At 40.1% G+C, this 27,615-nt stretch overlaps 1 protein-coding gene across 6 annotated transcripts in view; it reads right to left on the reverse strand.

Annotated features, from left to right (window-relative positions):
- Window positions 1-27,615, reverse strand: part of LOC115371410 (RNA-binding protein Musashi homolog 2) — a 291,837-nt gene that overhangs the window by 77,316 nt on the left and 186,906 nt on the right. For all 6 annotated transcript variants that reach the window (XM_030068782.1, XM_030068781.1, XM_030068779.1 and 3 more), the window contains exon 8: window positions 2,509-2,591. In XM_030068782.1, coding sequence (XP_029924642.1) covers window positions 2,509-2,591 — 83 coding nt within the window. The remainder of the gene's footprint in view (window positions 1-2,508; window positions 2,592-27,615) is intronic.

Consider the following 27,615-nt stretch of genomic DNA (forward strand, 5'->3'; position numbering starts at 1 on the left):
AGCATGCATGTCTGATGAATAGCAGAAGAGAGTGAAACAAGGTAAAAAAAACAAACAAACAAACAAACAAACAAAAAAACAAACAAACCCAAAACAATATAGAAAGAAGATCAGGACTGTGTTGACTATTTTTCATGCTAAAATGTCCTTTTTCCTCTTTCTTGTCTCCTTAAAGGGAATGCCAGTCATGGTAGCAGAAGAGATAATGGCGAATATAAGGGTATGTGATCAAAACAGGCAGAGACAAAAGTTGGATTTTTTTTTTCTTTTCTTTAACCAGCTGCTCATGTCACAAAAAAGTTAGCATGGTAACTCTTTATGGTTTGGAAGAGTGGTGTGGGCAAAATGTTTCTATTCAGCTTTTCATTTTCCTGCTTATCATACAGTAAATGAGAATATTTAGTCCGGCTACTTAAATACTTGTATAACAAAGAAATGGACATGCATGTGGTAGGCCAGTTCCTTGTTGGATTGATTGACAATGGAAAACAATCAGAGAATATATTGGACTGTAATAGCCTGAATTGAGCAAGAAAGCTCAACAGGATTAAAAATTAAAGAACTGAAACACTTAAACTGTGTGTTCATTTCTAGAACCTGACATTACCATCATTTATATTAAGACATGTTGCATATCATTAGTAATAATATCAACAAATCCAGCACCCCTAACCTTCAAAAGTATAGTTATCACAGCAATAAAAATGTCATTTTGAGTGAATTGTATTTTTTTTAAAGGAAAAAAACAGCATTTATTATGCGCTGTGGTGATACAGTATTTGTGAAATCTTGTGAAGTCTGGCATATTTATTATGAGCCAAAAAAAAAAAAAAAAAAAAAAAAAAAAAACTGTTACTGTGACAGTCACAGTTAAATTTATGCATCATGTTGGTGGGACAGCTCTGAGAATTTGAATGACTATCCTCGGTGCCACACATCACCAGCATTAGCCATCCATTAGCCTGCGTGTACATCAAAAGCCTTTAACCAATCGCTCTGCCTCTCCCATCATATCCATTAAAACTGTCACACATCTCTTTCCATGTACGTCACAGGGGGAAGATTTTTCTGTTGTTTTCTCGTCTAGTTTCTCTCACATCTACTTGTGAGGTTAAATCATGTAGTAACACCTCTAGCTCTTTTTGCAAATATAGAGGTAGGAAGATGATGTTTTCTTGAAAATGTTGGTTTGAACTGGACATAAATGATATACACAAGTGAATAACCTATTTCACACAAAATCGCAAGTCCAACAAAAATGTCCTAAAGGGACCTCATATCCAATTTGTTAACAAACAACTGCAAAATTGTGAATTATAACAAAATGTGAAAATAAGTAACAGATAAATAATGAATATGACTGTGAATAGGTTTTGAAACTGTAAGACCTGCTTTATCATGTGTGTGTATGTGGACACTGGTGTTTTTATGTGGTGTTGGTGTGTTTACAGTATAAAATTGTATGCACACTCCAAGGATCTGAGACATTTGACCGGGACAGGATATTTTCCGTTCTCAAACAGTCATTCCTGTCACTCCTCTCTCCCCTCTCTCGCGTTTGGTTGCAGCCCTGAGCATGCACTGTGATGCGGTGCAGAGGCACGGAGGGATGTGTACTAGGGTCAGACACAGCCCGGGCCGGTCCCTGGTGAGCGCGGTTCTACTACACTGGTCCTGTCAGTCAGACAGCCAGTCAGTCAGTCAGTCTCTGGAAAAGCTTGGGGAGAGTGAAGACGCATGCTGAGAGCGGGAGCCCCGCTGACAGACAGACAAAAGTATTCCCCCTAGCCAATCACGATCCACAGAACTGCTCAAATGACGCAGGATCCCTCCAGAGGCCTGGCGGGTGGAAGCGGGTGAAGGAGGACCTAATGTCACAGTCACTCCACTGAGGTCGCTTCCTGTCAATTATCATAAATGACACGATGAGTTGGAAAACTGCCGCTGAAATCTGTAGTGTGTTCCAAGATGACCGTATTACCAGTGTGTATAACAATCATCAGTGGGACTCTGTAGAAGGTGTTAATCCCTTATTAATGAACTCTGCCGTTGCCAATAGCTTCCCAGCCACATCCCTGGACAGCAACACCGAGTGAGTGTGTGTTTGTGTGTGTGTGTGTGTGGGCGGTTGGGTGTGTGTGCTCAAATGCACATGGAGGTGAGGGATTCAGAAAGAGAGGGACAGGCTCCACTCTCCAGTCCCTCAGCCTGACAGGCAGAACTCAGCCACACAATTTCACGGTTTGTGGGCAGTACACACCACTGCTTTCCCATCCCCGAGACCCAGAGACCCACAGAGTGTGTGTGTGTGTGTGTGTGTGTGTGTGTTTGTGTATGTGGGTGAGTGCAAGTGTGTGTTTTTGTGTTCATGTTCTTATGCACAGGCTAACACACACAGACACACATGTGCACACACCCTCTCCACTATTAAAACTAGGGGAAAGAAGAAATCAAATATTAATCCTTCAACACCCACCTGGAATTGAAAAAAAAAATGAGGGGACTTACCATTTTATTATTGATTTCATGAAAATGAATTTCACAGACTTTCTCTACGATGTCTTCACTCTCAAAAGTTATGAAACCAAATCCTATGCAGAGAGAAACAGAGAAAGGGGAGGGGGGGAGAGAAAGATAAAGAGTGAGTTAGTGGAAGCCTTAAGAAAACTTCTGTAACTAAAAGAAAAATTTCACCACAGGACAGATTATTATCAAGAGTCAGATCCAGAAACTATGCGAGTATGTCTTCGGAGATTGGCTTGGGCATGGAAAAGAACAAGTGAACAAGACAGACATTGTCCTCTTTAAATCAGGAATATGATGAAATCTGCCACATTATTAAGGGCACTGGAGGACCTCCTCTACAAAGAGAAGATGGAAAAACAGCACAAAGCTCATTTAATGAGATTCATGGAGCTAGGGCCCAGCATCTGAATTTCATTAAATGCATTTTGTGTTCTTTTTATTGAAATTTCACTGTATAACAAGCCCTCGTTTTTATGTTAATGCAGGCCTCAGAATGAATGTGCCATTGACTGTGGGATTTTCGTGCCATATTTATAGGATAAAAGCTTAACCCCCCTCTTTTAACGCAAAGACACAGAGACAAGATGGTTTAAGACTTTTGAGAACAAGTGGATTGCAATGCTCCCTTCTGTGTTTTGATGGTGATGCACAAAGCAATCTAGCGTCTGTAAAGCTCAGGTTGAAAGGAAAACTGATATTCTATTACTTTGTGCAAAAGAGGAAACCGCACAAAGGGAACACAGGCAGTGGATAAAGCAGCAAGTGGGAATGAAAGGAGATGAGTTTCTTTTCAGTATCGCAAACAGCAGCCGATGAAATAAAATCACCTCAGACTGAACTTAAACAGCTATTAGCACAAACAGCATTTGACTGACAGACACTCCACATACATCATCATCAGTTCATCATCGTCATGACACACTGAGGGCTGACTATTACCTACTGAATGTGACAAGGGCACTGATGCACCAATACAAGCCGGGAGACAAAGGTTCAAAAGTCACGTTGTTGGAGCTGCATGATGGGGGATGCTGTGATAAGGGTAAATCCATGTGTGGAGTCAACCAGTTCACCATGTAAACAGTAATCAGATCCACAGTTAGATCAGGGCCATGACTGTCATGGACATGTAAAAAAAACCCACAAGGTCAGAGGTCGCATAAAACGATGCATGCATCTGGTGTCCTGCACGTGTGTGTGCATATTCACATTCTATTACATACTGTATAAAAGTTGTTAGATATAAGATACAGAAGACATTGAGCAGTCTAATGTCTTCATACCTAATAGCTAGCGATCTATTTTATTGTAAGTAATAAACAGCAGTTTGTGGCTGTACACAGAGCGACTGCCGATGGTTCATCAAAGCAGACAAGTCAAAGTCCATACCCTAGCTTCATTACACGGCTCTGTGGAATATACTCTGTTCCGATTGGTCAGCTGTGGCATGCCGCAGTCCGATATTTCTGAATAATGACCATCGTTATGAATAACTGACTGCTGCTATGGACGGTCACTTCAGGCGCGTTTGATTTATCGCTCCACGCGGAGGGGTTCGGTCCATTTACTACCATTAATCAAGCTAGCTAACAACAACACCTGCTGCCGGCGTTACAGCATGGGTATCACTTTTAACATGGATCACTTTTAATTTATTAAGGGTGCATGAAAGGTCTGATTCATGGTTGGAGACTATGAGCAGAAAAGAGAGGAAAACAACAAAAAAGCGAGTAGACTCTGACATGTAGGAGGCTAACTGAAGTGAAGCCATGTCTAATGTTATTTGTTATGGACACAAGCGGGATATACAAACTATTTGTTCCAGTGGAGTCTTGAAGGCTAGAAAAATGAATATTTTGTGTCAAATTATTGCCGTCTTCTGTAAGGAGCTGTATAATAAGCAGGGTATTGTATAGTCACTCACTTGACGTCACCAACGTGCTATAAACCAGAGTTGGGAAGTAATGTACTTCCATACTTCTAGATATCGGTACTTTACTTGAGTATTTATTTTTCTGGAAACTTTTTACCCCTTACATTTTTGCTAAAATATCAGTACTTTCTACTCCTTAAATTTTCAAAACAGGCTCGTCACTTTAGTTTTAATGCATTCATGGAGTATTATCGATTACTTTTGTTTTGCGTCGTGTGCCTTCCCAACATCAAGACCGATTTTAACCTAAACGGATGGGACAATAACACGTAGAAAAGACGATCCCTTGGTGTATCCATCCATGCGTATCCCCCACGACAGATCTAACAAGACGAAACACAAAAGAGAAGGAGACTTGGGCGCAGAGAAATGGCATCTAGTCAATGTGATGTGTGTGACAGGGAGAACTAGTAGCGAAATGAGATAGAAGTGAACCAGCCACGACCGCCGATGGAGCAGATTCAGAGCAGCAATTAACAGACACAGACAGTTATCAAAAAAAAAAAAAAAAAAAGCTGTAGAAATGTCCTTCAGAGGGCTAATTTTTACTTTTAAACTTTAAATACATTTCAGTCTTTACTTTCCACTGTTACTTGAGTCTATAAGCTGAAGCAGTACTTCTTTTTTTTTACCAGTCTCACTTTCACTTGAACAAACAATGCGTTTACTGCTGTAAACTACTGAAGGTAAGCAGAACATTTACAAAGAATGTTCAACATTAACATCAGGCCTCCAACTAGGCAAATGAGAGGATGAGATTTCAAACTATACACTTGGAAATTTTAAATAATGTAAGAAAAGAGCTGATATTTCATATACCTGTAAGCATGACGCAGGCTGCTAACCAACACAGCAGCTCCTTCTTAAGCTGTATCAAGATATCCAGGAAACTCCAGATCCCCTGACAGGAGTAGATCATTTTCCCTACTAGTCAACTTATCGTATACACTGGCTTTTATAGTGGCTTCACGCGGTCATTATCTCTCACTGGTATCGCCAAAAACTTTTCTGCTCCTCCATCAACTGCAAAAGATTCTTTTAAATCTCCTCTGCCGCTGACACAGACTACAACATCTCAAAACAGGCCTGTCAATAGAATGGCTGGAAACCTAATGCATGAGCTGATTAAACATGGACAGCAGCTAATTTAATGAGATCTTGTGTGACAGAATATCAATTTCCACTGAGACATCTCAACACTGGGTTGCGGTGAGAGCACACTGCACATGTGTGAGGTGAGGTGAGACGAGTGGGGTGGGGGTGGGGGGTGAGGACAGTGACGGGGACGGGGACCGGAACGGTGGAAGATGCACCCTCTTTTTCCTGCTCACTCCACCCCCACGCCGGCATAAGGAGCACTTTTGACAACCAACAAATCAACCGCCAGGAGTAATTTGTCACAGAGGAGCATGGGAAGAGAGAGGGAGAGAGAGTCTAAGGGGGGACAAGGGCGGAAAGGGAAAGAGGCGGAGAGATGAAAAGAGAGGGAGGTAGAGAGAGAGAGTGATGAGAAGAGAGGTTAACACACATGCCCTTGTCACCACACTCTCTCCTGCTGCCACACACTGGGGTGGGCAGCTCTTCCATTAACTGACAGGACATTTTCTACTGCACCATTATATCCACTGGGGGCAGGGCCAAGCCACCCTGGAACAACAGCTGGAGCTGCCGAGAGGCCTTTCTACCCTTGACTGGATCTGTCTGAATGAACAGAGACACGTTTTGCTGAGTGTAAACTGTTGTGTGAATGTGCACACCACAATCCAATGACAGTGCATCGCAGAAGCAGTGCGTCTTGAAGAAACAATCCTGGGTCTCCAAGATGGGGGTATGCAAACCCCTGGGGGAACACTGGAGAACTGCATAAAGTTTCTCAAACAGTGTTACTCTTTATATGTATGTTTATGAACAACTATAAAATATTCCCAAATTAATACAGTCACTGGAATCTGGATATCCTGAATCTTTTCAATGCCACATATTTTCTATGTATCCTTGTTAAAAAGCATATTGCGTGCACATTGTATTATAGCTCATGGCTATAGGCTGGCATGGCTTTAAACCTCCTGTTACGTTCACATTTTCTAACATCTTTTATGTTTGGGGTCAATTTGACCCCTCCACAAAATTATTATAACTAAAATTGTTACCAAAGTTTATGTGTCAGGTACTTTATGCTTCTTTGTTGACTACCTAAATAGCCCTTTAAATAAAACATAACTCCCCCCACCGCCACTTATACATCCAGTATTTCTATTACGTGTCTATGGAAAAATATGCAAATCACTATAAAATCTCACTGACTGGCCTAAAATTGGAAGAAATATTAATTGTTGGTGTTTTAATGGCTTTATATTATTTCTAAGTACAGATTTTTGTTATTTATAACCGATGCGTTACAAAGTGTGTAGACCCCAAACATAATAGGAGGGTTAACCACTTCCTCGTGAGTAAGTTTTGATTCTGAAAACCAGATAAATGAAGATCTGAAAAAAGGAGAAGAACATGAGAAAAGGAAAGCGAAGCCACAAACATCAAAATGCCATCAGTTTCAGGATGTATATGTTTTTAGTGGGATTTAGTGTTTTTTCTTCGCTGTGGATTTACAAGGGCCCATATGTCTATAAAAATTTTCATTATCATGTGATGGGTGTTGATGCTCTCCCTTGCCAAAATGCTTTTTGTCAGTCAAGGGGGCTAGTCTGTTAAAAGCATATTTCACAGGGGTGCACAACTGAAGAAAGTTTGAGAATCACTGCTCCACAAGACTCACACTGTGGCTTTGTATTGATTTCCCATTCCATTCAATTCCGGCTCACAAGATCCTAACCCAATTCAGTGCTTTCAATTTGATTCCATGTCAATTCAGTTAGGGATATTTCAGTTAAAATACCAGTTTTGCAGCTTACACATGGCTTTGCTTTTGCCCTTATTCTTCTTTTCCGCCATTATTTTTTTAATCCAAAATGCACCTAGACATCTGCCTTTAAGGCTTGATGGCACTGGCTTTAGGGAGCGAGCTTCAATTGCTGTTCATTAATTTGTTCAAAATATGTAATTTGGTCAACAGAGCCTCCATAGATAGTACTGTAGTTCAGCAGGCGGCATCTGTAGGACGGGATGGATGCTACAATAACATTTAGCAAAAAAAAAAAAAAAAAAAAAAAAAAGTCATTTTAAGAATCAGTATCAGATTATACAAATGAAGATTGCAATAATCAAACATATTGAAGTACACACACACACACACACACACACACACACACACACACACACACACACACACACACACACATACACAGACAACTCTCTTTTTCTCCTTCTTGAGCAACAAACATCCTTGGTCAGTCCTCTGTGGACTGTCTGAACCTCTAGCCCCTTCCAGAGCAGTGCTGTTCTTTGCTCTACTAGCCTATTTTACAGACGTTACAGACAATTACAGGCCACAAAATATCACCAACAGGCAGGGATTTGTCTGCGTCCTCATCCCTCTCTCCCTTCCTCCTCCTGCAGGGTGTCAGTGGCGTTAGATTCTCCCCATGTATCCCAGCAGTTCTCATCCAAACGTCCACACTGCATTACGTGGCAGGAGGCCGTCCTCCATGAGACTATTAAAGACTGTCAGCATTGACAGAAACAAGGAGAGAGGTGTCAACACCCTCACACAGAAAAAACTTCCCCGCAGCTTAAACAATACCCTATAAATGGGAACACATGGATGTCTGATAGGACGGCTGATAATAGGTGTTGTGTGGCTGTTGGCTGAGGCCTCTTGGCTGGCTCAACACTTGCTCACACTTATTAGACAGAGCTAGGCTTTGGACTCATCTCATCGCTCCATGGCATTGGGCTGGGAGCCGACTTTCACAGCCTTTTACCAGCCTCGCCATTCTCCTTCTTTATTTCACACTAATTTGAGGTTTTTCTGCCCCACCCGCCCAATTTGCAATAAAAGTTGATGCTGCCAGAAGCAGATAATGGGAGAACTTGCAAATTGATGCAGAAAAGTTGACTTCTTTGACTTGAAAAGTAGCATCTGGACTGGTTTTACACTTAACAGGATTCTCTTTCCTGTTCACCAAGGATTTAAACTGTGCGTAAATGCCTCTCTCTTTTAAGTTTTTCCTTTTAGCAGCTAACATGACTTACATACATAAATTGCTTAAACATTGTGGCTAAGCTGAAAAACATCTACCGAACTACAAGTAAGAACAATTTTGGAAAACTACATCTTTGAGCTACATGCTCGATGCAGTTTTAGATTAAAAAAAAAGAAAGAAAGGACTGAAAAAAAGAAAAACACATTTTCTCTCAGAGCTGACTCTTTATTTGCCATGCCTTATGACATAAAAAACCCGCTCACATACCCAAGCAGAAAGTGACACACTTCCAATTTCTTCAGTGATGAGACAAAACACTCAGATAGCTCTAAGATGTAGTTACTGAATTAATCAGTTCCTTCCTTGTTTGGTAAAGAATGACTTACGTTTGCAGAATTATCTCACCAGCAGTTATTATTACTAATTCAGTTTTTGTGTTAGAGATATCTGGAGAGTTAGTGAGAGCAAGAGAGTGGTGGAAGATAAAGGTGCTACACTTTTACAATTAATGTGCATACTTCCTGAACTCCCTAATGACTGGAGCTAAAGATATATAAGTTGATACACGAAAGAGAACCTACAGGACATACAGAATGTATTGTACTTGTTGCTGCATTACAGTCAGTATAAGCATAATTTATATAAGCTGGAATATGATCAGTTTTATAAGTATAGATGTTATAGCGGCTGACGTGTTTTATTGTCTTGTTTCTTCTTTTTTATGTTTTTTTTTTTGTTTGTTTAACTGTAAAGCATATTGTCTTACATTTGCAAAATCTGTTCTATAAATAAAAGCTTAGTTTTATTACTCATTATCCACACCTTTCTAGGACAGTGCTATGCAGAGTGGAAGTGAAAGAGGGAGAAAAGAAATGGAAAGTGTAGTGCCTTGGTCATGGGGGTGTGTTGTGTTAGCAAGAGGACACTCAGTGCAGATTGAGAGTTTATTCTAAATAATCACAGGCAACAATGTCATACTGCAAAATAGCTCCCATTGCCCAGTACAAGTAAGGATAACTGCCATGCGAGATTTGGCCATTAAATGTTCAATATGAGTGGAGCTGCTGCAGCTCTTTCTGCACAAAAAAGCATAATGCTGAACAGCTAATGCTAAACTGATAAGGGCTCTACATCCCCACTCATTAAAACTGCATCTAATGAGAGGAGACTGCTGCTGAGTAGCTCTGACTACCCTAGCCCTGTCACCGCAGGAAGGAAGTGGAACAGCCTGGAGGAAGTGTCAGTCGTGACTCCTGGGGGAGAGCGCCAAGGGAGCAGAGCACCTCCTGACATGTATGCACAGACAAATATATATGTGCACAGACATATACAAACACATGACACACACGCACGCACGCACGCACGCACGCACGCACGCACGCACGCACGCACGCACGCACGCACGCACGCACGCACGCACGCACGCACGCACGCACGCACACACACACACACACACAGAAACACAAACATATACCTGGCTCAGGTCAGAGGTATATATGGGAGGCTGATGAGACAAAAATCCTCTTGCACAATACTTGTCAAGACAGTCATTCATTACCTCTTAACGTGGTGTGAAAAAATATGTGTTGAAGCAGCACTTCTGTCAGTGTCATCGTGTCTTCAGCCAATGACAATCCTTATATTTGCATTGCTTTGCTTATCACGGCTGCAGTCACTAACTATATCGCTTGCTCATTAACATAACCTAGCATTTTAACCACAGAAATTGAATGGGCAGAGTGGGCTTGGACCTTTGGTTCATGGCAAATCAGAGTGTTTCCAGGTGGTCCCTGTTGCCATGGCAACAGCTGTTCACACCGCATCAGCAGAAGAGTTTGTTTACGTCGGGAGAACTGATGCACAGCTAACGGAAACATGCTCTCTTTTATACAAGAAAATGAAAACTGAGAATTGTGAAAATAACCTTGATAACCTTGAGTTGAGTCCTACATGATAGGTTATTGGTGGCTTGGCTACAACATTATTCAATAACTTTTGTTTAAAACAGCACAGCTAATTATGATTAACTTAGCACAAATCTAATTAGCTAATATTAACATTAAACCTCAGATAGGCCATGAATTAGCTTCCAATAATTTGTAAATAACTTAAGCAACACACAGATGATTTTAATTACTTTTATGCGTTAATTTTAATTTACCCTTTCGTTGTTGCTGCGCACACCATGACAGAGAGAGAGAGAGAGAGACACTGAACAGCCAGGTGCTTGTTTTGTCAAGATGGTTGTTTCAATAAAGCTATTCAAACAAACTCCTCGGCTGACACGATGACACCGGCTGAACGTGTACAGCTGTTGCCTTGGCGAGATGAACCACCTAAAAAAACAACAACTTTGATTTGAAACATGAAACAGAAGCCTAGTAAGGCCCACCCGACTCGACCCACCCAGTGTTTTTAACACACTCTGAAGTACACATGAGGGCTTACATATAATTTGATTAACTCTATGTAAACAAACTCACATATCAGAAACATCACTGTTTGAAGCTCTGAATATACAATGACGTGGGCAGAATAATAGTCATGAACAAAAGAATAAACTGCTCCGTTGACAAGCAATATGTTTTTTTTGCCCCATCGTCCCTCCATAACCACAACACACCTACAGTCACAGCTGCTCCTTCCATCCCTTCTCCTCCTGGATTGGCTATCTGTTCCTGATTAGGAATGACTAAACCTTCACCTGTCCAATCACGAACAAGACGAGAGCAGGCTCCTGCGCTGCCTTGCTGCCTGTGTGCCCCGGCCTCCTTGTAATGCAGAGAAGCAGACAGGGGCCGTCCTACCACCCACAGCACTGTAAAGGCCTTTGATCAGTATTTCCCTCTGCTATTACTGGGGATCCAGGGCCCAGGGCGTTAATCCTCTGTTTAATACAGTCAACGCCATGAACTCTCTAACAGCACAGGGCACAGATAGCAGAAAAAAGAAAGAACTGCGGAATGAGTAAATTAGAGTAATAAAGCGATAAATAGTCAGACAGAGAGCAAACGGTGGCAAGTGTTCAAGTATAGTTCAGTGTTCAGGCTTCCAGACTGTTGTAGGATTACATGAATCTGATTACAAAATTATCATGATAATACACGTTAATTTTACTTAAATAGCAGTCTGTGTGTCTTGAGTTTCTCTAAAAGTAAGTTAAAGCAAATATGTTAATCAGCTGGCATGAGGGGATGAATTACTTTGTCTCTGAATCACACACACACACACACACACACACACACGTATGCTTTTACCAGAAGGTCAATGCACAGTGGCAGGGAGGAGCAATGAGGTCCATGGCTACTTCAATGATACTTTAAAAAAGACCCTTGATTTGCCTAATGGCCTAATGTTTTTCCTGATTAATATGTAAATTTATGCATCAAGGTGCTCCATGATCTACTTCGGGTCATCTACTCTATAAGGGGTACCTTTGGTCTAAGTATAATATCTCTAACATGTATTGTTCTTGAGCTCTTTTGTTCACAAGATGTCTTATATCTCATGAAAGCTACTAATACACAGTTACATTTACTAGGCCTTAAGCCAAAATGCAGTGATCAATGGCTTTTTGCTATGCTCAGTTACTTATTTGAGTCATCCTTATTCATTGTCCTAATTTTTCTTTTTTTTCTTTTTTTTTTGAAGATCAAAGTAAAAACGATAGCAAAATATGCCTGTTATCCTTGCTTACACTGCAGTTGTTATGTAGGCTTTATTTGAGAAGTTCATTAAAAAAAAAAAAAAAGCAAGAGAAGAAGAAATGAGACTAATCTTTAGAAAATGCTGGAGAATTGAGAATTGAGATTTCTGAAGACCTCCCTAAAATCTCTTCTTATGCAATATAATCAGATCTATCAAGAGAACAGTTTTGTAAATACAGGCCCAGATTGTTTCATGTGATTTTGTGTGCCACATTATTCTATACACAATATTTTTTTTTTTACTTATTTATTCATTTTTGTTGAAGGTTAGTGATGTTCTATTGGCTGCACTGGTCCCTGACAGTGATGGATACCCTAACCAATCAAAAAAGTAAGTACACAAAGACTGACAAAACTTAGTTCAGGCAGTATGGTTGGACGACTGGATGAATACATTGGGCATGGACTGAATTTTATTGCCAGTGGAAATTCCTTGAAATTCTTTTTTTTTTTTTTTTTTTTTTTTTTTCAGATTTAAACAGCCTTGATATTTGGTTATGTAAAATGTGGCAGAGCACAAGACTGACTTTCTCACAGCTCTAGACATGCATACAGCAGATGTCTGCCTTGACAAAAGAACACCCTGCTGTGACTGTAAAACCCTAGAAAATTCCCAAACTCCATTATCTTCACTGAAAGCAAAGCCATGTTGAGCAAAGGGTTTCACCATGGCATGTGTTGGACAAAGCGACATTGGGATCCATGTAGAGCTAAGTAACCACCTCAGGTAATGTTAAAGTCAAAATCCAACATTGCTCTGTTAGCAAATATACCTGAAATGAATTCTTTCATGCCATTGCAAAAGACTCTGGCACTGCATTTCTCCTGCATTTTCTCTACACCTCATTAGTCAGAGAGTTCATATGAATTAGATTTTTCAAATGCAATGCTAGCTAATTTAGCCAAGTTCACTGAAGGGACAGAAATGAAAAATTGGCTGGGAACTTGTTTTTTAGCGTTCCAAAAAGAGCAAAAATCACCATAAAATTACACCAGACAGCTCATGCAACATAATGCATGTATATTATGAAACCAAATGGCTGCTCTGTGCATCTAGAAGAACAAAATTTACCAAATTTTTTAAAATAAATTTTCTGCAATGAAAATGATTTGTTCTACAACGTGCAAATCATCACCCTACAAAGCAAGCAGTTGCTTCCTTGCAGTTCTATTGGAAGTGTATGATTATTATAACTAATTTTTTCATTACTGCAGATGACCATCTGATTGATATTTGTATATTTATTACATGACCTCAATGGGTATTTATGCTATTAACTGAATTGAACTGACTGTTTCAAAATACAGTATGCTCTGGAAGTGCATTATGGTGAAGCTGTGTGTGACATCGCCTGCCTGCTGCAAGACCTCAACCCTTCATACCTTCATACCTGTTGGAATAATTACATAAACACAGTGTGATGGGATTGAGATTGAGAATGAAAACTCTAAGTCATACCACTACCTTAGCCAGTGCTTTTCGCCTGCAGGAGAAGCCCCGCTCCCTGCTCCATAGTTTGTCGACAAGCGGAAGTGAAACAGCCTGATGCACCACAGCAGTTTACAGTTTTGATTTGATTATTCGATGAAACCCAGCTTCAATTAGGGAACAGTGTTTATTTGTCAAAATATGTAGCCACACCTGGCCAAAAAAAAAAGGGATGCTGCACTTAATTTAGAGTCTAATGGGTTGTTTTACAGTAGTTAAAATTATAATTAGGCTATAGCCTAAAACAGTATTCTGCTGTTTACAAACATAGTAACGCACTAAGTGACAGCTTGGCGGTGGTTTGAGTGCAAAAAATAGAAATTACCTTTTTTTTTTTTTTTCTTACATGTATTTTCATGTGTGAAAAGACCCAAAATGAAAACTGTAAGCCAACTACTTGATTACAACAAGCAAATTAAAATTAAACAGCATTTGTATGGAAATTATCCTGTCCCAAGCTTTTGATCCATACAAACAGTTGATCACTGTAACTGTGAAACTATAAATAGTTTCCACTGTATTATAATCATGGGCATAGTGTGCTTAAAGGACCCAATAACAAATTAATGACTAATGTTGCCATAACACCAATTCTGGTGTTATGGCAATGGTACGAACCAATATTAGGTGATGGTTTTGATACTGAGCTGGAGAAACAAAATCCGAGGTGAAGAAATGTGATATGAACAGTACAATGCTTAACATTAGTCATACCAGTGAGCCTCGAGCAGTACTCGATTTATTATCATGTTTCATGAAAAATATATAGAGAGAGCATAGGGAGCACTGCCGTGTTGGGCATGTTTCACGGTGTAGGTAGCAAAGTAAAGCAAGAGTTAAGTCAGTTATTATTAGTGAATGTTAAATTCCATGTACATTTCAGACACCAGTTAACAATTGTCTTGAGTGCTCTCCTGAACCTCTATCAGCCTCAATAACAATCAAATTGACCATCAGCTTTAGCTAGCCATGTCTCAGCTCTGACTGCTAAGACTACTAATTTAAAAAAACAAAAAGAAAGAGTGAGAAAGAAATGAAAAAAGAAGAGGGAGTCTGTCAAAATAAAATCAAATAAAATCGATGGAGAGACAAACTGTAGGTAGCCCCTTGTGCAGGATGACTCATTGTTTATGGATATGATGCGCTGTTAGGAAAAATGTGTCAAGCCATATATTCTCTAAAAACAAATTAAGACATGTTATGAGTGGGTGTAAAATTGTGCCAGGTGCTTCAACATCCTCTGGACTGTATCTTATCTATCTAGACTCTGTATCAAAACTCAATTCAACCAAAACGTAAAGGTGTGAAGTGACCACGTTCAAGATGTACAAGTGGCTGCATGAGCGAGTGTCGAGTGGTTGCGGGATTGGTTTGAGATTGGGCCTCGATTGCCAGATACATTGTTCGAGTTTTCTTAAGGAGCGGTTTTCAGTCTTTCTAATGCAGTAACATATTTGGGTGGAACAAAATTTCACTTCAGTATTGATTACTCAGAAATGTCACATAGGAGCTTTTAAAAATAGCCCAAAATGAAAAATCAACTGCGATTATGGGGTGATGTATTTAGATTTCACTGCGATTCAAGTCATATATTTTGTTATAACTTTTTTTTTCCACACTTGAGGAAATCACTACATGGCACTCAAGTGGGTCTGGACATATCAGTTCAGAACCACTTGTCTGGACATACTGTCTGGTTTTCAGGTAAAATGTGACATAAAAATGATCTGAAGTTTCTACACTGATCTGAATTTATGTAGTCACGCGAGGTGAGGATAAAAAATACAACCTGCAAAACTGCAAAGGTATATCTCAAAAGAGACCATATCAGTGCAGAATGAACTGTGCTATTTTGGATATGTGGTGGCGATATTGGCATTTCCAGTACGAATCTATGTATGCTTTGATTAAATGTTTACAGTAAGATACAATATGTCTCTGTCTGCTTCCCCTGCGTGTTCAGCAGTGCAGCTGGGCTCAGCCTGCATGTGGAGAGAAACTAGTTTGTCTGTGCCTGTATGTAGGTCAGCTTTCAGAGTTGGCCATCAATTTTCACTGTCCTACTTAAAGAGACACCCCATAATGCACACACACACACACACACACACACACACACACACACACACATGCACAGACAAATGGACACACAAATGCACACACATATGTATTACAGGTGAGGACAAAAACCCTGACCCTTATAATTTCTTTGATCATATTTATTCTCTTCCCACTAACGCTAATTTCCATTCTCGCCAACCCATCTAACATTACCTTTGACCCTGACAGCAAAACCAAAGCTCATTGCCTGAATGCTGCCCGCCACAAATCTGGGATGTCATTTCTTTTAGACCTGCCCAATTGCACTGTGGTCAGTGGTAATGCAAATCCCAGATGGCACACAACATGGGTTAAGTGTCAAATGGATGCAGGCCTCTCTACCCCTCCAATACAATTTCAAGCACACTCTAACACAAGGAAGACCCTCATTAGTGCCACACAATATACCCAGAAGTGTGAATGTCTCTCCTTTTCTATGGAATCACAAGGCTACTCTAGCAGCATTTGAATGGATCGTATTATCCATCGAGATGGTGACTACTTGCCCTTTGCTAACTAGCACTCGGCTATTCAGTTACACAAAAAAAGGTTAAAGAGGAAAACTGATGTTGGAGGCAGAGAATTTGAAGACGTAGGAGGCTCAGCACTCCTTTACTGAGTGAAACAAAAACATATTTATCCTTTTTGCCAAATGAGATTTTGAAGAATATAAAGTGTGTCATCATTTTGAAACCACAGGAGACAAGATTTTGTAAAGTCACCATCATAAAAGGAAGGAGAATTCAACAGCAAAATGGCTCCTCAAGGCAAACTGCAAAGTGACAGAACTTGTTTTATGGCAGAGTAATGGTGATGTGCAAGTTAACCCTTTTCATCCCAAACATTGTGCAACAGCTCAGCTTTGGGCCACCACTGTGCTTAACTCGTTTAGAAGGACCCATTTGTGTCAAAAGATGTTCTCCGTGCTGGAGGATCAACAAATCGGCCCAAAAGTCATGCCTGACAATAAGGTGTGGACTTATCCAGACCTATCCTTTGTACTTAAAGGCACGGACCTATGCATAAATTGCAGGAAGTGTCAGGATTACATTTCACTGTGATTATACCTTATATTATTACATTTGACAAATTTACATGAATAATTGATTGACTGATTGACAAACACATTATATGGACAAAAGAACTGGACCTACACATTACACCTACAGGAGCTTTTATGACATCCCATTCTAAATCTATAGGCACTAATAAGGAGTGAGTCCCCCCTTTGCAGCTATAACAGCTTCCACTCCTCTAGAAATGCTTTATTTTATTTAATTATTGCCCATTTATCGAGAAGGGCATTTGTGATGTCAGACACTGATCTTGGCTGGCTTGCGGTCTCCTTTCTAGTTCATCCAAAAGGTGTTGGATAGGGTTGCAGTCAGGGTCTGTGCGGGCCAGTCAAGTTCTTCCACACCAAACTCACTCAACCATGCCTTTATGGACCTTGTCATGCTGGAACACCCACAAAGTTGAAGGCATACAATTGTCCAAAATGTGTTGGTGAGCTGAAGGATTAAGATTTCCCTTCACTGGAACTAAGGGGCCGAGGCCAACCCCAGAAAAAGAAGCCCATAGCATGGTGGTGTAGTGGTTAGCACTGGCGCCTCACACTAAGAAGGTCCTGGGTTTGATTCCCGGCCGGCCACCCAAGGAGTTTGCATGTGTGTGGAGTTTGCATGTGTCTGCATGGGTTTTCGCCGGGCGCTCCAGTTTCCTCCCACAGACATGCAGGTTAGGTGAACTGGAGATATGTCATTGTTGTCTGTCCGCTCTGCGATGGACTGGTGACCCGTCCTGGGTGTTTTCCCTGCCTTCTGCCCAATGAGTGCTGGGATAGGCTCCAGCAACCCTTGTGAGGATAAGCGGTTCGGAAAATGAATGACTGGCACAATGCAGTCAGGCAGGTAACATTCTCCCTGGCATTCACCAAATCCAGACTTGTCCATTAGACTGCCAGATAGAGAAGCGTGATTGGTCACTCCGCAGAACATGATTCCACCACTCCAGTGTCTAGTGGCCGCTCCATCTGACACTTGGCATTGTGCTTGGTAATGTAAGGCTTGCATCAGCCATGAAGCTCCTGGTGCACAGTGTTCATGCTGATGTTAATGCCAGAGGAGGATTATAGCTCTACCCTATCTGCAGTTATTGAGTCAGCAGAGCGTTGGTGACTTTTACACACTGTACACCTCAGTATTCGGCAAGCCAGCTCTGTAACTTTACGGGATCTCCCACCTGGTGGCTGAGTCGCTGTGGTTCCTAAACGCTGCCACTTTGCAGTAATACCCCTTACAGTCAATTGTGGAACACCTAGGAAGGAAGAAATTTCACCAACTGACTTGTTGCAGGGGTGGCATCCTATTATTTCTCCTACTATTGAATTCATTGAGCTCTTTAGAACAATCAGTTCTTTTACAAATGTTTGTAAAGGCAGACTGCATGGCTAGCTGCTTGATTTTATACACCTGTGGTAATGGGACTGAATGAAACACCTGAATTCAATGATCAAGAGGTCAAGAATACTTGAGTGTAACAATGTGAAAAAGTAATCTCCCAATGTAGGATTAATAGAGTAATACTACCACTATTACAACTACTTAAACTATTTCTAGCATACTACAATCTCAGCAATGTAAGCACATACAATATTGATATTTATCCTTATGACAAGCGTGGAAAAAATTACAGAATTGATAGTAATGCTCAAAACTCTTCTCTTATTTCTTTCTAGTCAGTATTTTTCCCATACTGTCAGACTGGACACTCACCATCTCTCTCTAGGGCTATGCAATGCACTAAATTCAATTTCCTGTTGTACCAGTACCATGCGTATCAGTATGCACTTATGTGCTCTAAAGTACTTACTGCCACATTAATCTAAAATGTTTCTTAAAATCTCAAAATGTTATAAAAATGTATTTATTTTTTTTTTTTTGTTTTGTTATGGGGGCCCTTTAAAAACATGGTCAATAAATTCTTTATAAGAACTGAGCATTCTTCTATTTTGCTTGTCTAAATGCCACATTAACTATTGATGTGTCATATTTATACCTCTGAGAGGACAATGTATTATTCATATGGGACCTGTGGAGACATGGTTAAGAAATTCATTAGTTTACATCATGACAGATGATACTTGGGTAAATGGCACATATTCCTATTATATTTAGGCTTATAAAGTAAACAGTATATCAGTTGGTTGTATGATACAAAAACTAGAACTGAAATTAAATACTTTACTTATTGAAATAAAAATAAAACATTTTTTTTGCTTTTTTCTTTTTATGATGTTTATGGGGTTTGCGTCTATATGCTAATAAGCTACACAATCTACAACATTAAATACATGCTAAAAGATTACATTTTCTTTGCTGAATAAACAACATCTAAAAACATGTGCAGCTCTCGACTTCATTTAAATTTCTCAATGTGGCCCTCACTGAGATTGAGTCTGACACTACTGCCCTAGCCTTAATGCAATCCAAATTAAAAAAAAAAAAAAAAAAAAAGTAACTGTAACCAGCCCATAACCTTAGAATGACCCCTTTCTAAAATGAAGGCCTGCCAAAATGTCCACAGTTCTGGAGTAAGTATCCAATTCTTATGGCTGGCATCCAGACTAGCCCTCACTACAGTGCTTTGACAAGGCAAGTGCACACACACACACACACACACACACACACACGTGTGCCAAAACATGCAAACATGCAACAAACAGACACACACTCAGAGAGAGAGAGAGAGAGAGAGAGAGAGAGGGAGAGAGAGGGAGAGGGAGAGAGCTTTTCTCCTTTAGTCACAATTATCCCTCTGTCTCTTTGTGGTGCTGCTGCACTTCACCAACTGATAGCCTGTATTTGTGTGGCCCAGAAACGCAGCACATTATAGAATGAACACACACTCAGTTTGTCCAATCTGTGAAGGCTAGAGCCAGATACAAGCAGGGTTAGTTAAACATTATTGAGGATAAGACAGCAAGATAACCAAACAAGTGGTTCAAATGTGAGTTATAAAATTGTGCAAAGCCAAACTGAACATAATTGGTCATGCTGATAGAATTTCTTCAGTGCAAATGGAGTATGGGTCTAATGAGATGCAAAGGTCTGAACCACAAGAGGATTCTTCGTTCAAGAATGGCAGACTCTTTTGTGCCAAGCAATAGACTGAGCTTAATGGATGTCTCAATTTCTATCACATACAGTAACAACCAATGCAGGTGGAGGGTGGGCTTTCCAAAAGCCTTTGAGGCACAGTGATGAATTTCTTTTGAGGTGTGGAGCAACGTGGGATTTCAAATGAATGAAACAGATATGCACCTTTTGTGTTTTCTGACCGATTGATATAGATATCAATTTCATTAAACTTAATTAGCATTTCTCATTCCTGATGAAAGTGGAGAAGCAGAAAAGGCGATAAGTGGCAAGAGAATGGTTTGTGGGACTGAGAGGGATTCAAAGAGGACGTCTTAGAAATTCATACATATGAAAGAGTTTTTGGTTGTGAACTGAAGAGCTAGTTGGGTGTTGTGGATGTCGACCGCCCAACAGAACATCTAGTGGAGAATTCACTCATGAACTGAATATATTTTATTCAAAATAATCTTCTGCAAACAACAAGGCATTTATAGCACTGAATTATGTGCAAGGAGGCCATAAAGTAACATTGATTAAAATGAATTAGGGCTGTCAGTGCCTGCATGGCCAGACTGTTATTAATATTTAAGCACGGGGTATATTTAAAGGCGTGACACAGTATCAGTTCATCTGAACTGAAGAACACTGATGATGCCACTTTGCAGAGGCACATTACCATTTAGTGGAGATTGCTTTCATTGAGCGAGCCAAATGCTTAGAGGCGGAACTGCCACTTGTGTTCACTTTACAGATGCTGTTATGGTGAAAAAGAATACTATTCTCAGAGAAAAACAACCCCCCTCTACACACACATATACACGACACCGCTCGAGTCATGACATGAAATGAACTTACCACTGTAAGTAATACATAAGCCTTGACAGGACATGGTGATGTCATCCTGACACTACCGACCCTCATGACCAAGACAGTTTGGGCTTCTTGAGCAGCCCTTTTTCATCAAAGTCTACTCGCACATTCACACATGCCTGCAAAACATCAGAGCTGTGGAGATCCCTAGCAGTATAGGTCGATTGGAGACAGAATCTGTTCACAGCGTCCTGGCTTTATTTAATTGCTTACTTGCAGTATAATTGGCTACATAATCAAACCAGAAAATGAACACAGTGCAGCAGTTTCATAACTTCAGAATATCCTTTAATCACTGCCCGTGGGCTTTAGCCAATTAGCATAGATGAGTAAGCTCCATGGATGGTTATAACTGCAGCTTATTTACTCCTTTGTTCAAGTTATTCAAGTCATGGATGTGTGTCCGTCTTTTATGATGCTTCTTCCATGGGAGCATCTAAAGAAAGATTAAACCAGGCATTTGGTGCGGTCAGAATCTCACATTAGCATCGCTGCCAAAGTCATCCATGTGAATTCAAGACAAATGTACCGTCTCACAAAGCACTTGGAGACTATGGAGGGGAGATTCTCTGTAGGAAAAGCCATCTACACATAGTTGGTCTTGACAGCTGATGATACAGCCAAGGCCTGTGGTGGCCTGGTGAGTGCTGCTTCCCCCTCACCTAAGCTGTGAAACAGATGGTTCAGTCCAGACTAGAAGCCTCAGACATCGCGCTTAGTTCAGACACCAACCCCTTCTGCTCCACACAGCACAAAACAGGCCTGGCTGCCAGTGGCTTTCAAGTAGGGTTACCGATAGTGTCACAATAGTTTGATTTCATTCTTATTTTTTTTGCAAATGTCAGTACACTGAATAAATGTATAAGTATAGTATGCATAAAATAAAACAGAGGATAGTTGTGGTGCTCAGTTGTGCTTGGCTGAGTCACTGTTTATTTAAATATTCATGCGCTAACTAAAAATCCCCTCTCACATGGTATTTAAAATGGATGGTTTAATAAATGATGGCTTATTTCAGGGGCTGACAATAGGTTAGTGCTTAGCACTACACCAATTACAGTGTGTCACTTGGCAGCAACCTCTCTGTTTTGCTGCTGTTCAAGAACCATACTGCTTGGCAGAAAAAAATTTAATTATTTATGATTAATATTTAATTTCAAAATTAATACATTTTAATATAATTTATGAATTGTAAGTAGCTATTTTACTATTATTATTGTTGATTAAAATATTTATTGAACATTTGGACTCTTCTGATTGCAATCTTGGGTTACAGATGAAGCAATAAGCAACAAGATTTGTTGCCTAACACCCTCTTAGCTGCTGTAAAAACACTGCAAAGCCTGGCCTCTCCTGGCTTCCTAGTTAATGTTGATCATAGTTTCCACAGTAATCCCTACCATTTTCTTCCACTTAAAATATTGACTGTGCTAAATCAATTAACAAATCTCCTCAGATGGGGGCCTAATGCACATCAATTTGCAGGACACTACTAATACAAAAAAGTTTAAAAACTTCTTCTAAATTCCTTTTAGTGACTAGAGTTTGGTTCTGAAGACTTTGTGGAGTTCAGTTCATCTCACATTTCCTACACACACACACACACACACACACACACACATATTAAGCCACACTCTGGCTACATAGATGGAACTGCAAAAGTCTTTGCATCTCTGTTTAGTTTCTCCCTTCCCCTCTCTGAATTTTCCTTTTAACTCAGCCTCTTTGCAGAAGGAGAGCTCATTTCAATCTCAAAGCTGACATCTGTGGAAGCAATGCAAGCTCTAAATGAGTGGATTTAATCCTGTGCAACAGGGCTAGCGCACAGGAAGCATTCACGTGAGAGGCAGAGAGATGGAGAGAGCTAGAAAGCAGAGAAGAGGAGGAGAGGTGGGATAAAAAGGCGATGAGAAGATGAAGAAAGAAAATTTTGTGACCCCTGCTCACATCCTTCCATCTCTCGCAGTGCCGCTGTCCAGGAGAGGAGAGGGCAGAAGACGGAGGGGACAGAAGAGCAGCCTGAGCAGATAGAAGTTAAACATGTTTATTCATGGATTGGAACAGCTGAGGTATTGGAGAGGGCTTCAAAGCAGAGGATAGCTCCACGTCCTGCCTGGCCTTCTCCTCTGGCTAGGCCCTCTGTATTTGGCCTTTGAGTATGTGGCTGATCAATCCCCCAGCATGCTGCCAGGCTCTGGGCCCCCCATTACCAGGAGGCTGCTCTTTGAAGAAATCCTGCCAGGGGTCACTCTCCCTCCGCTTCATCATCTTAAAGGTCATGGCATAGAAGATGGCTCTGTCCCTGGCCGTAAACCCATAGTTGACCGCTAGGAGTGTTTGCAGTGAGGAAGGCATGCAGACTGGGCTGCTATTGTCAGAGTGAACAATGAGACAGGCGGTCAGTATTGGCTAGGGTTGAGGCAAAGACAAGTTTGCGTACGACGGCACAATGCAGAGGCTAATGGTGGAGGAAGTGATATTACTGTAGCCCAGAATTTCGTCTATGGGGATCCATGACCAGACGCAGCTCTGACATTTACCCTCACACACACACACAAGCATCATTCACAACTATGCACACACAGACAGACACACACACACACACAGAAAATGTCAGCATGAGAAAAGTGCCTTTTGACACTGATATGAGACGCATTTGCCAACTAGAATCAGTGATTTCACTCTATACAATATGATCTGCATTGATGAGATAGTGTGAAGTGCTCCTCTTTGGTTATATTTAAACACGCCATCTTGCGCTTACTGCGTATTGGGATGTTAAGGACAAATGGGAAAAGGAAAGGAAATACATCAAGAGATGGAGATATACAATAAAGAAATGAACAGGAAGAATGATTAAAAGATAAAAATTGTGCCATTCAAACCTAAAAAAAAACAACAAAAAAAAAATGACAAGAATAAAGAGGACTGCAACGTAAAGAGGTAAAATCACCTGGCTCTTCATTTGGACCTGCACCTGTACCCTTTCAACGAAGCCTATTTGCTTCAATGATGGCATTTCAAGCTGATCACATCATCCACATCCACATCTAATCTCTGTCATTCTTTTTGCTACCTGTATGCCATGCTTAGCTACAAAAGATAATTACCATATGGTACAATGGAGGAATCAGTTAAAGCCACCAGAAACGGAAAACTGCAATTTCCCCTGAGTTGTGATGTTTTGTTGCCTTTTTGGGATTTAATAAATGGTTTCCTTGGTTTGAAAAAGAAGCAGTGATCCTATGTGGAGAAACACCTTGTCATGTAATTGACTGGTTTTACCTGGAACCTGCAACTCAGGTTCTCAGCAGGCAGATTAGTCCAGCAAGAACATATGTACGAAATAAGATTCAAAAAGCAAATCAAATTAGCTTCCTCAAATACAGTAACCGCTTCTTTCTTTTCACCTAAGGTATGTCGACAGCTGATTAGATCGCCTCTTTTGGCCTCCTGTGACTGTTCTTGCTAGCTGCTGTTGATCAGCATGAATGTACAAAAGTAACTAATGTGTAGCAGTATTATTTTTGCAATATTAGCATATGTTTTACCAGCATGTTACAGCCAACCTTATCCAACCAAATTAGCGACCATGGTGATGTAATGAAAGCGAACAACAACTTTTGAATTTTGTATTTTCATTGATTTATTTTCATTATTAATGGTTTCACATTTTGTATATGCTCTATCGTACATTTACTATAATTTCTTTGTTGTTTTTTTTTTCTCTTTTTCTCTGAGCCTTTCTTGATAAATTTGGCAAAGAATACACCTACACCGTTCACTCATGCTGGGTGCAAATTTTCCAGTGGTCGGTGTACATTTCTAGACTCGACTACCTTTTGGACGCATATTTATCCTTCATTTATTCTACCATGTCCTCCATGAGCCCTTAGCTCCACCAATTTGTCACCTATTTTGTAGCAGCAATGGTTGAGAATCTGCAGAAACCAGTAACCTAAGAAATTTGTTCTTCAATTCAAGTTAGCAGTTACTTAAATCACACTGTCATTGCAAAGTCTACCTGTAATCCAGTGAGATTTTAACCTCATTTTGCATTTTCATAATTAATGGTTTCACATTTTGTATGCTCTATCATAGTATACTGTAATAGTAAACTATATAGTAAACTATAATTAATTTCTTTTTTTTTTTTTTTCTTTGTATGGCACCACTTTTAGGGCCTTTTTACTCAACTTTTATGTTTGATTCTGTACTTACACCATGTTGTGATGCACTTTGTAACTGTAATTTTAAGTGTTCTACATTCAAAGTCCATTATTATTATTATTATTATTATTATGATTATTATTATTATTATGTTTGGTTATCTAGAGCCATTTTGTTAACATCCCTTCAAAGCGAGAAGCTGAAAGGACGAGTGGATGGCAGAGAGAGAACTTGCGTTTTATTCCACTTTTTTACCCGCTCACCCAGCGATCCACATACCAAGCCACCCGCTCACTCACTCACTTGATCAGAGCAATGAGAGAAACCCCCAAACATGAGCCTTAGAAACAAACAGCATCACATAAACAAGCAAACAAGCACTTTATACATGGCGGATTACCTTGTAATCATGTAAATGAAGGTGTGTGTAATGAGGCTTACCTAGCTTTGGATCAACACCTCAGTACCTATCACACAAAGCAGAGACAGGAGGTACAATATGATGGAGAGGCCTAACTATCCTCAGGCTGGAGTAACACAGGAGGAGGCCCACAGCCAGGCTGAGAGATATACTGTAATCAAAACAAAGCTGAGCATGCCTTAATTTGTGGTGTGTGTGTGTGTGTTTGTGTAGTACATGTGCAGTATTTCCCTTCCATATGTAATGTTTTTAAGTAAAATGTTGTGTGTGTATGCATTTCTATCAGTGCTTATTCTTTGACTTATATAGCATCTAGAATCATCTCTATCAAACTCTGATATCAAGGTTGCTTCTAATACCTGAAGAGACATTCTATATCTTGGCTGAAATGTGGTTAGGCCCTGTTAGGCCTTCTGAAGCCGAAAGGGCATCCAGAGCTACTTGAGGTTTACAGATCATTACTGTCCTCCTGAAGTTTCCTTTAACGAGTCTTCTGTCAATGGCATCCTAATTGTGCCTACTGATGGGTGTCTTTGACCTCCTCCTAAATCCGAGGTTTTCAAACCATGTGCGGCGGCCCAGTGGTGCACCTTGAGACAAGGTCAAATGTGCCGTGGAGTTTTGAGACCTCCAAAGCATTTAACCTGCATTTAACCCCGGAAGAAGGCAAAGCAGATCTGGCATCAATTTGTGTATAAATATGCCAAGCTGGTGAAAAAGTGGGTTAAAATAAGATCCGGCCCATCACCGAGAGGAAGGGTCAGACCTCACACAGCATGTGTTCTGTGTACAGCACATAAAATCTCAGCCATATCAGAAGTAAACACCATGGTAGTCATAGTAACCATCTTATGCCGCAACAACCCCTCCATCACCTGTGGGTACGATGTATGTGAAAGTTAGGCCACCAGCAGGAAAATGAAAAACCATCAATTGCCGTCTACTTGAGAAGCACAAAAGCATCAAAGTTGTGTTAATGGAGATCATACCACACAATAATCATCTATAGAATATTTATTATGATAGGGTAAAAGGTGGTGCTTGTGCACACTGATCAAGGATAGCTCTATCCAGGCTCTGCTTTGGCATTTTTAGCTGGGTCTGCTTTGTTAACATGACATTAAGCCTCACAAAATAGCCCATGGCCTGTGAGTTTTTCCGTTTATTCATTTTTCTTATTTTTATTACACAGGAAAAGGTCTAAAAGCAACACCACAGATGTTTTTAACAGTAGGTAGTAGGTAGTAAATGGCTTTATTCAGTTAAAAACTGTAGCAGGTTCCTGTTCAGAAGCACATAAAAAAACAAAGTCATATCACAATTAAGAATAAGAGCTGAAATCAGTGGTTACAGGTGTGTCCTTCCATCAGATAATGTTTATAGGCCTGTTTTTACTGATCTAATGTAATATGGGATCTCATTGCAGATCGCAGTGTATGTATGGAAATATGATCTCTGACCATAGTTGTTTTTGTGAGCCGGTATTGGGGTGTGAAACTGATATTGGGATACTGTGGAAAGAATGATTGCATGTAAATATGTTTCTTAGACAGTATGGATGAGCTATAGTCTAAATTTGTTATAAACATATAATTTTTGGTTGAGCTTCTTCAGTTGCACATAGCAGTGGTATTTGCACTGTTTTTGAAACTGCACTTTTAAATTATAATCATGTCTGTATTCACATCGACAAGACTTGATTTGGCCAAACCTTCTCCTTGACCCCTGATATAAGTAAGTGTATGTGTGTCAAATACTTCTAAATACCTGTAATATTCTCTTAATAATAATTACGACACCAATACATATGTATACCTTGAGATTTAAGTTTGAATCTAAGAAACCAATGTCCTAGATGTGCCTTTCCCATCTTCCCATTATCTCAGTAAGGCAGTTACACTGCAAAGAGAAACCTTGTGAACCTTGTGTCATTCATAAAGATGGCACATTGAAGTCACAGTGCAGGCCATAAACAGGGCCATCAAACTGACTTGAAATGCATGAATTAATTAACCTTTATGAGGCCACATCAGCTATAACTACTTAGAGTAGAAAACTAAAATATAATCAAATCTTAAATTCTGTTCTTTTCCCCATATTTCAGAGGTAAAATTATGTTTTGTTTTGTTTTGTTTTGTTTTTTGTGTTTATTTCACTAAAAGC

Source organism: Myripristis murdjan, chromosome 14 (assembly GCF_902150065.1).
Source record: "Myripristis murdjan chromosome 14, fMyrMur1.1, whole genome shotgun sequence".
Lineage (NCBI taxonomy): Eukaryota > Metazoa > Chordata > Actinopteri > Holocentriformes > Holocentridae > Myripristis > Myripristis murdjan.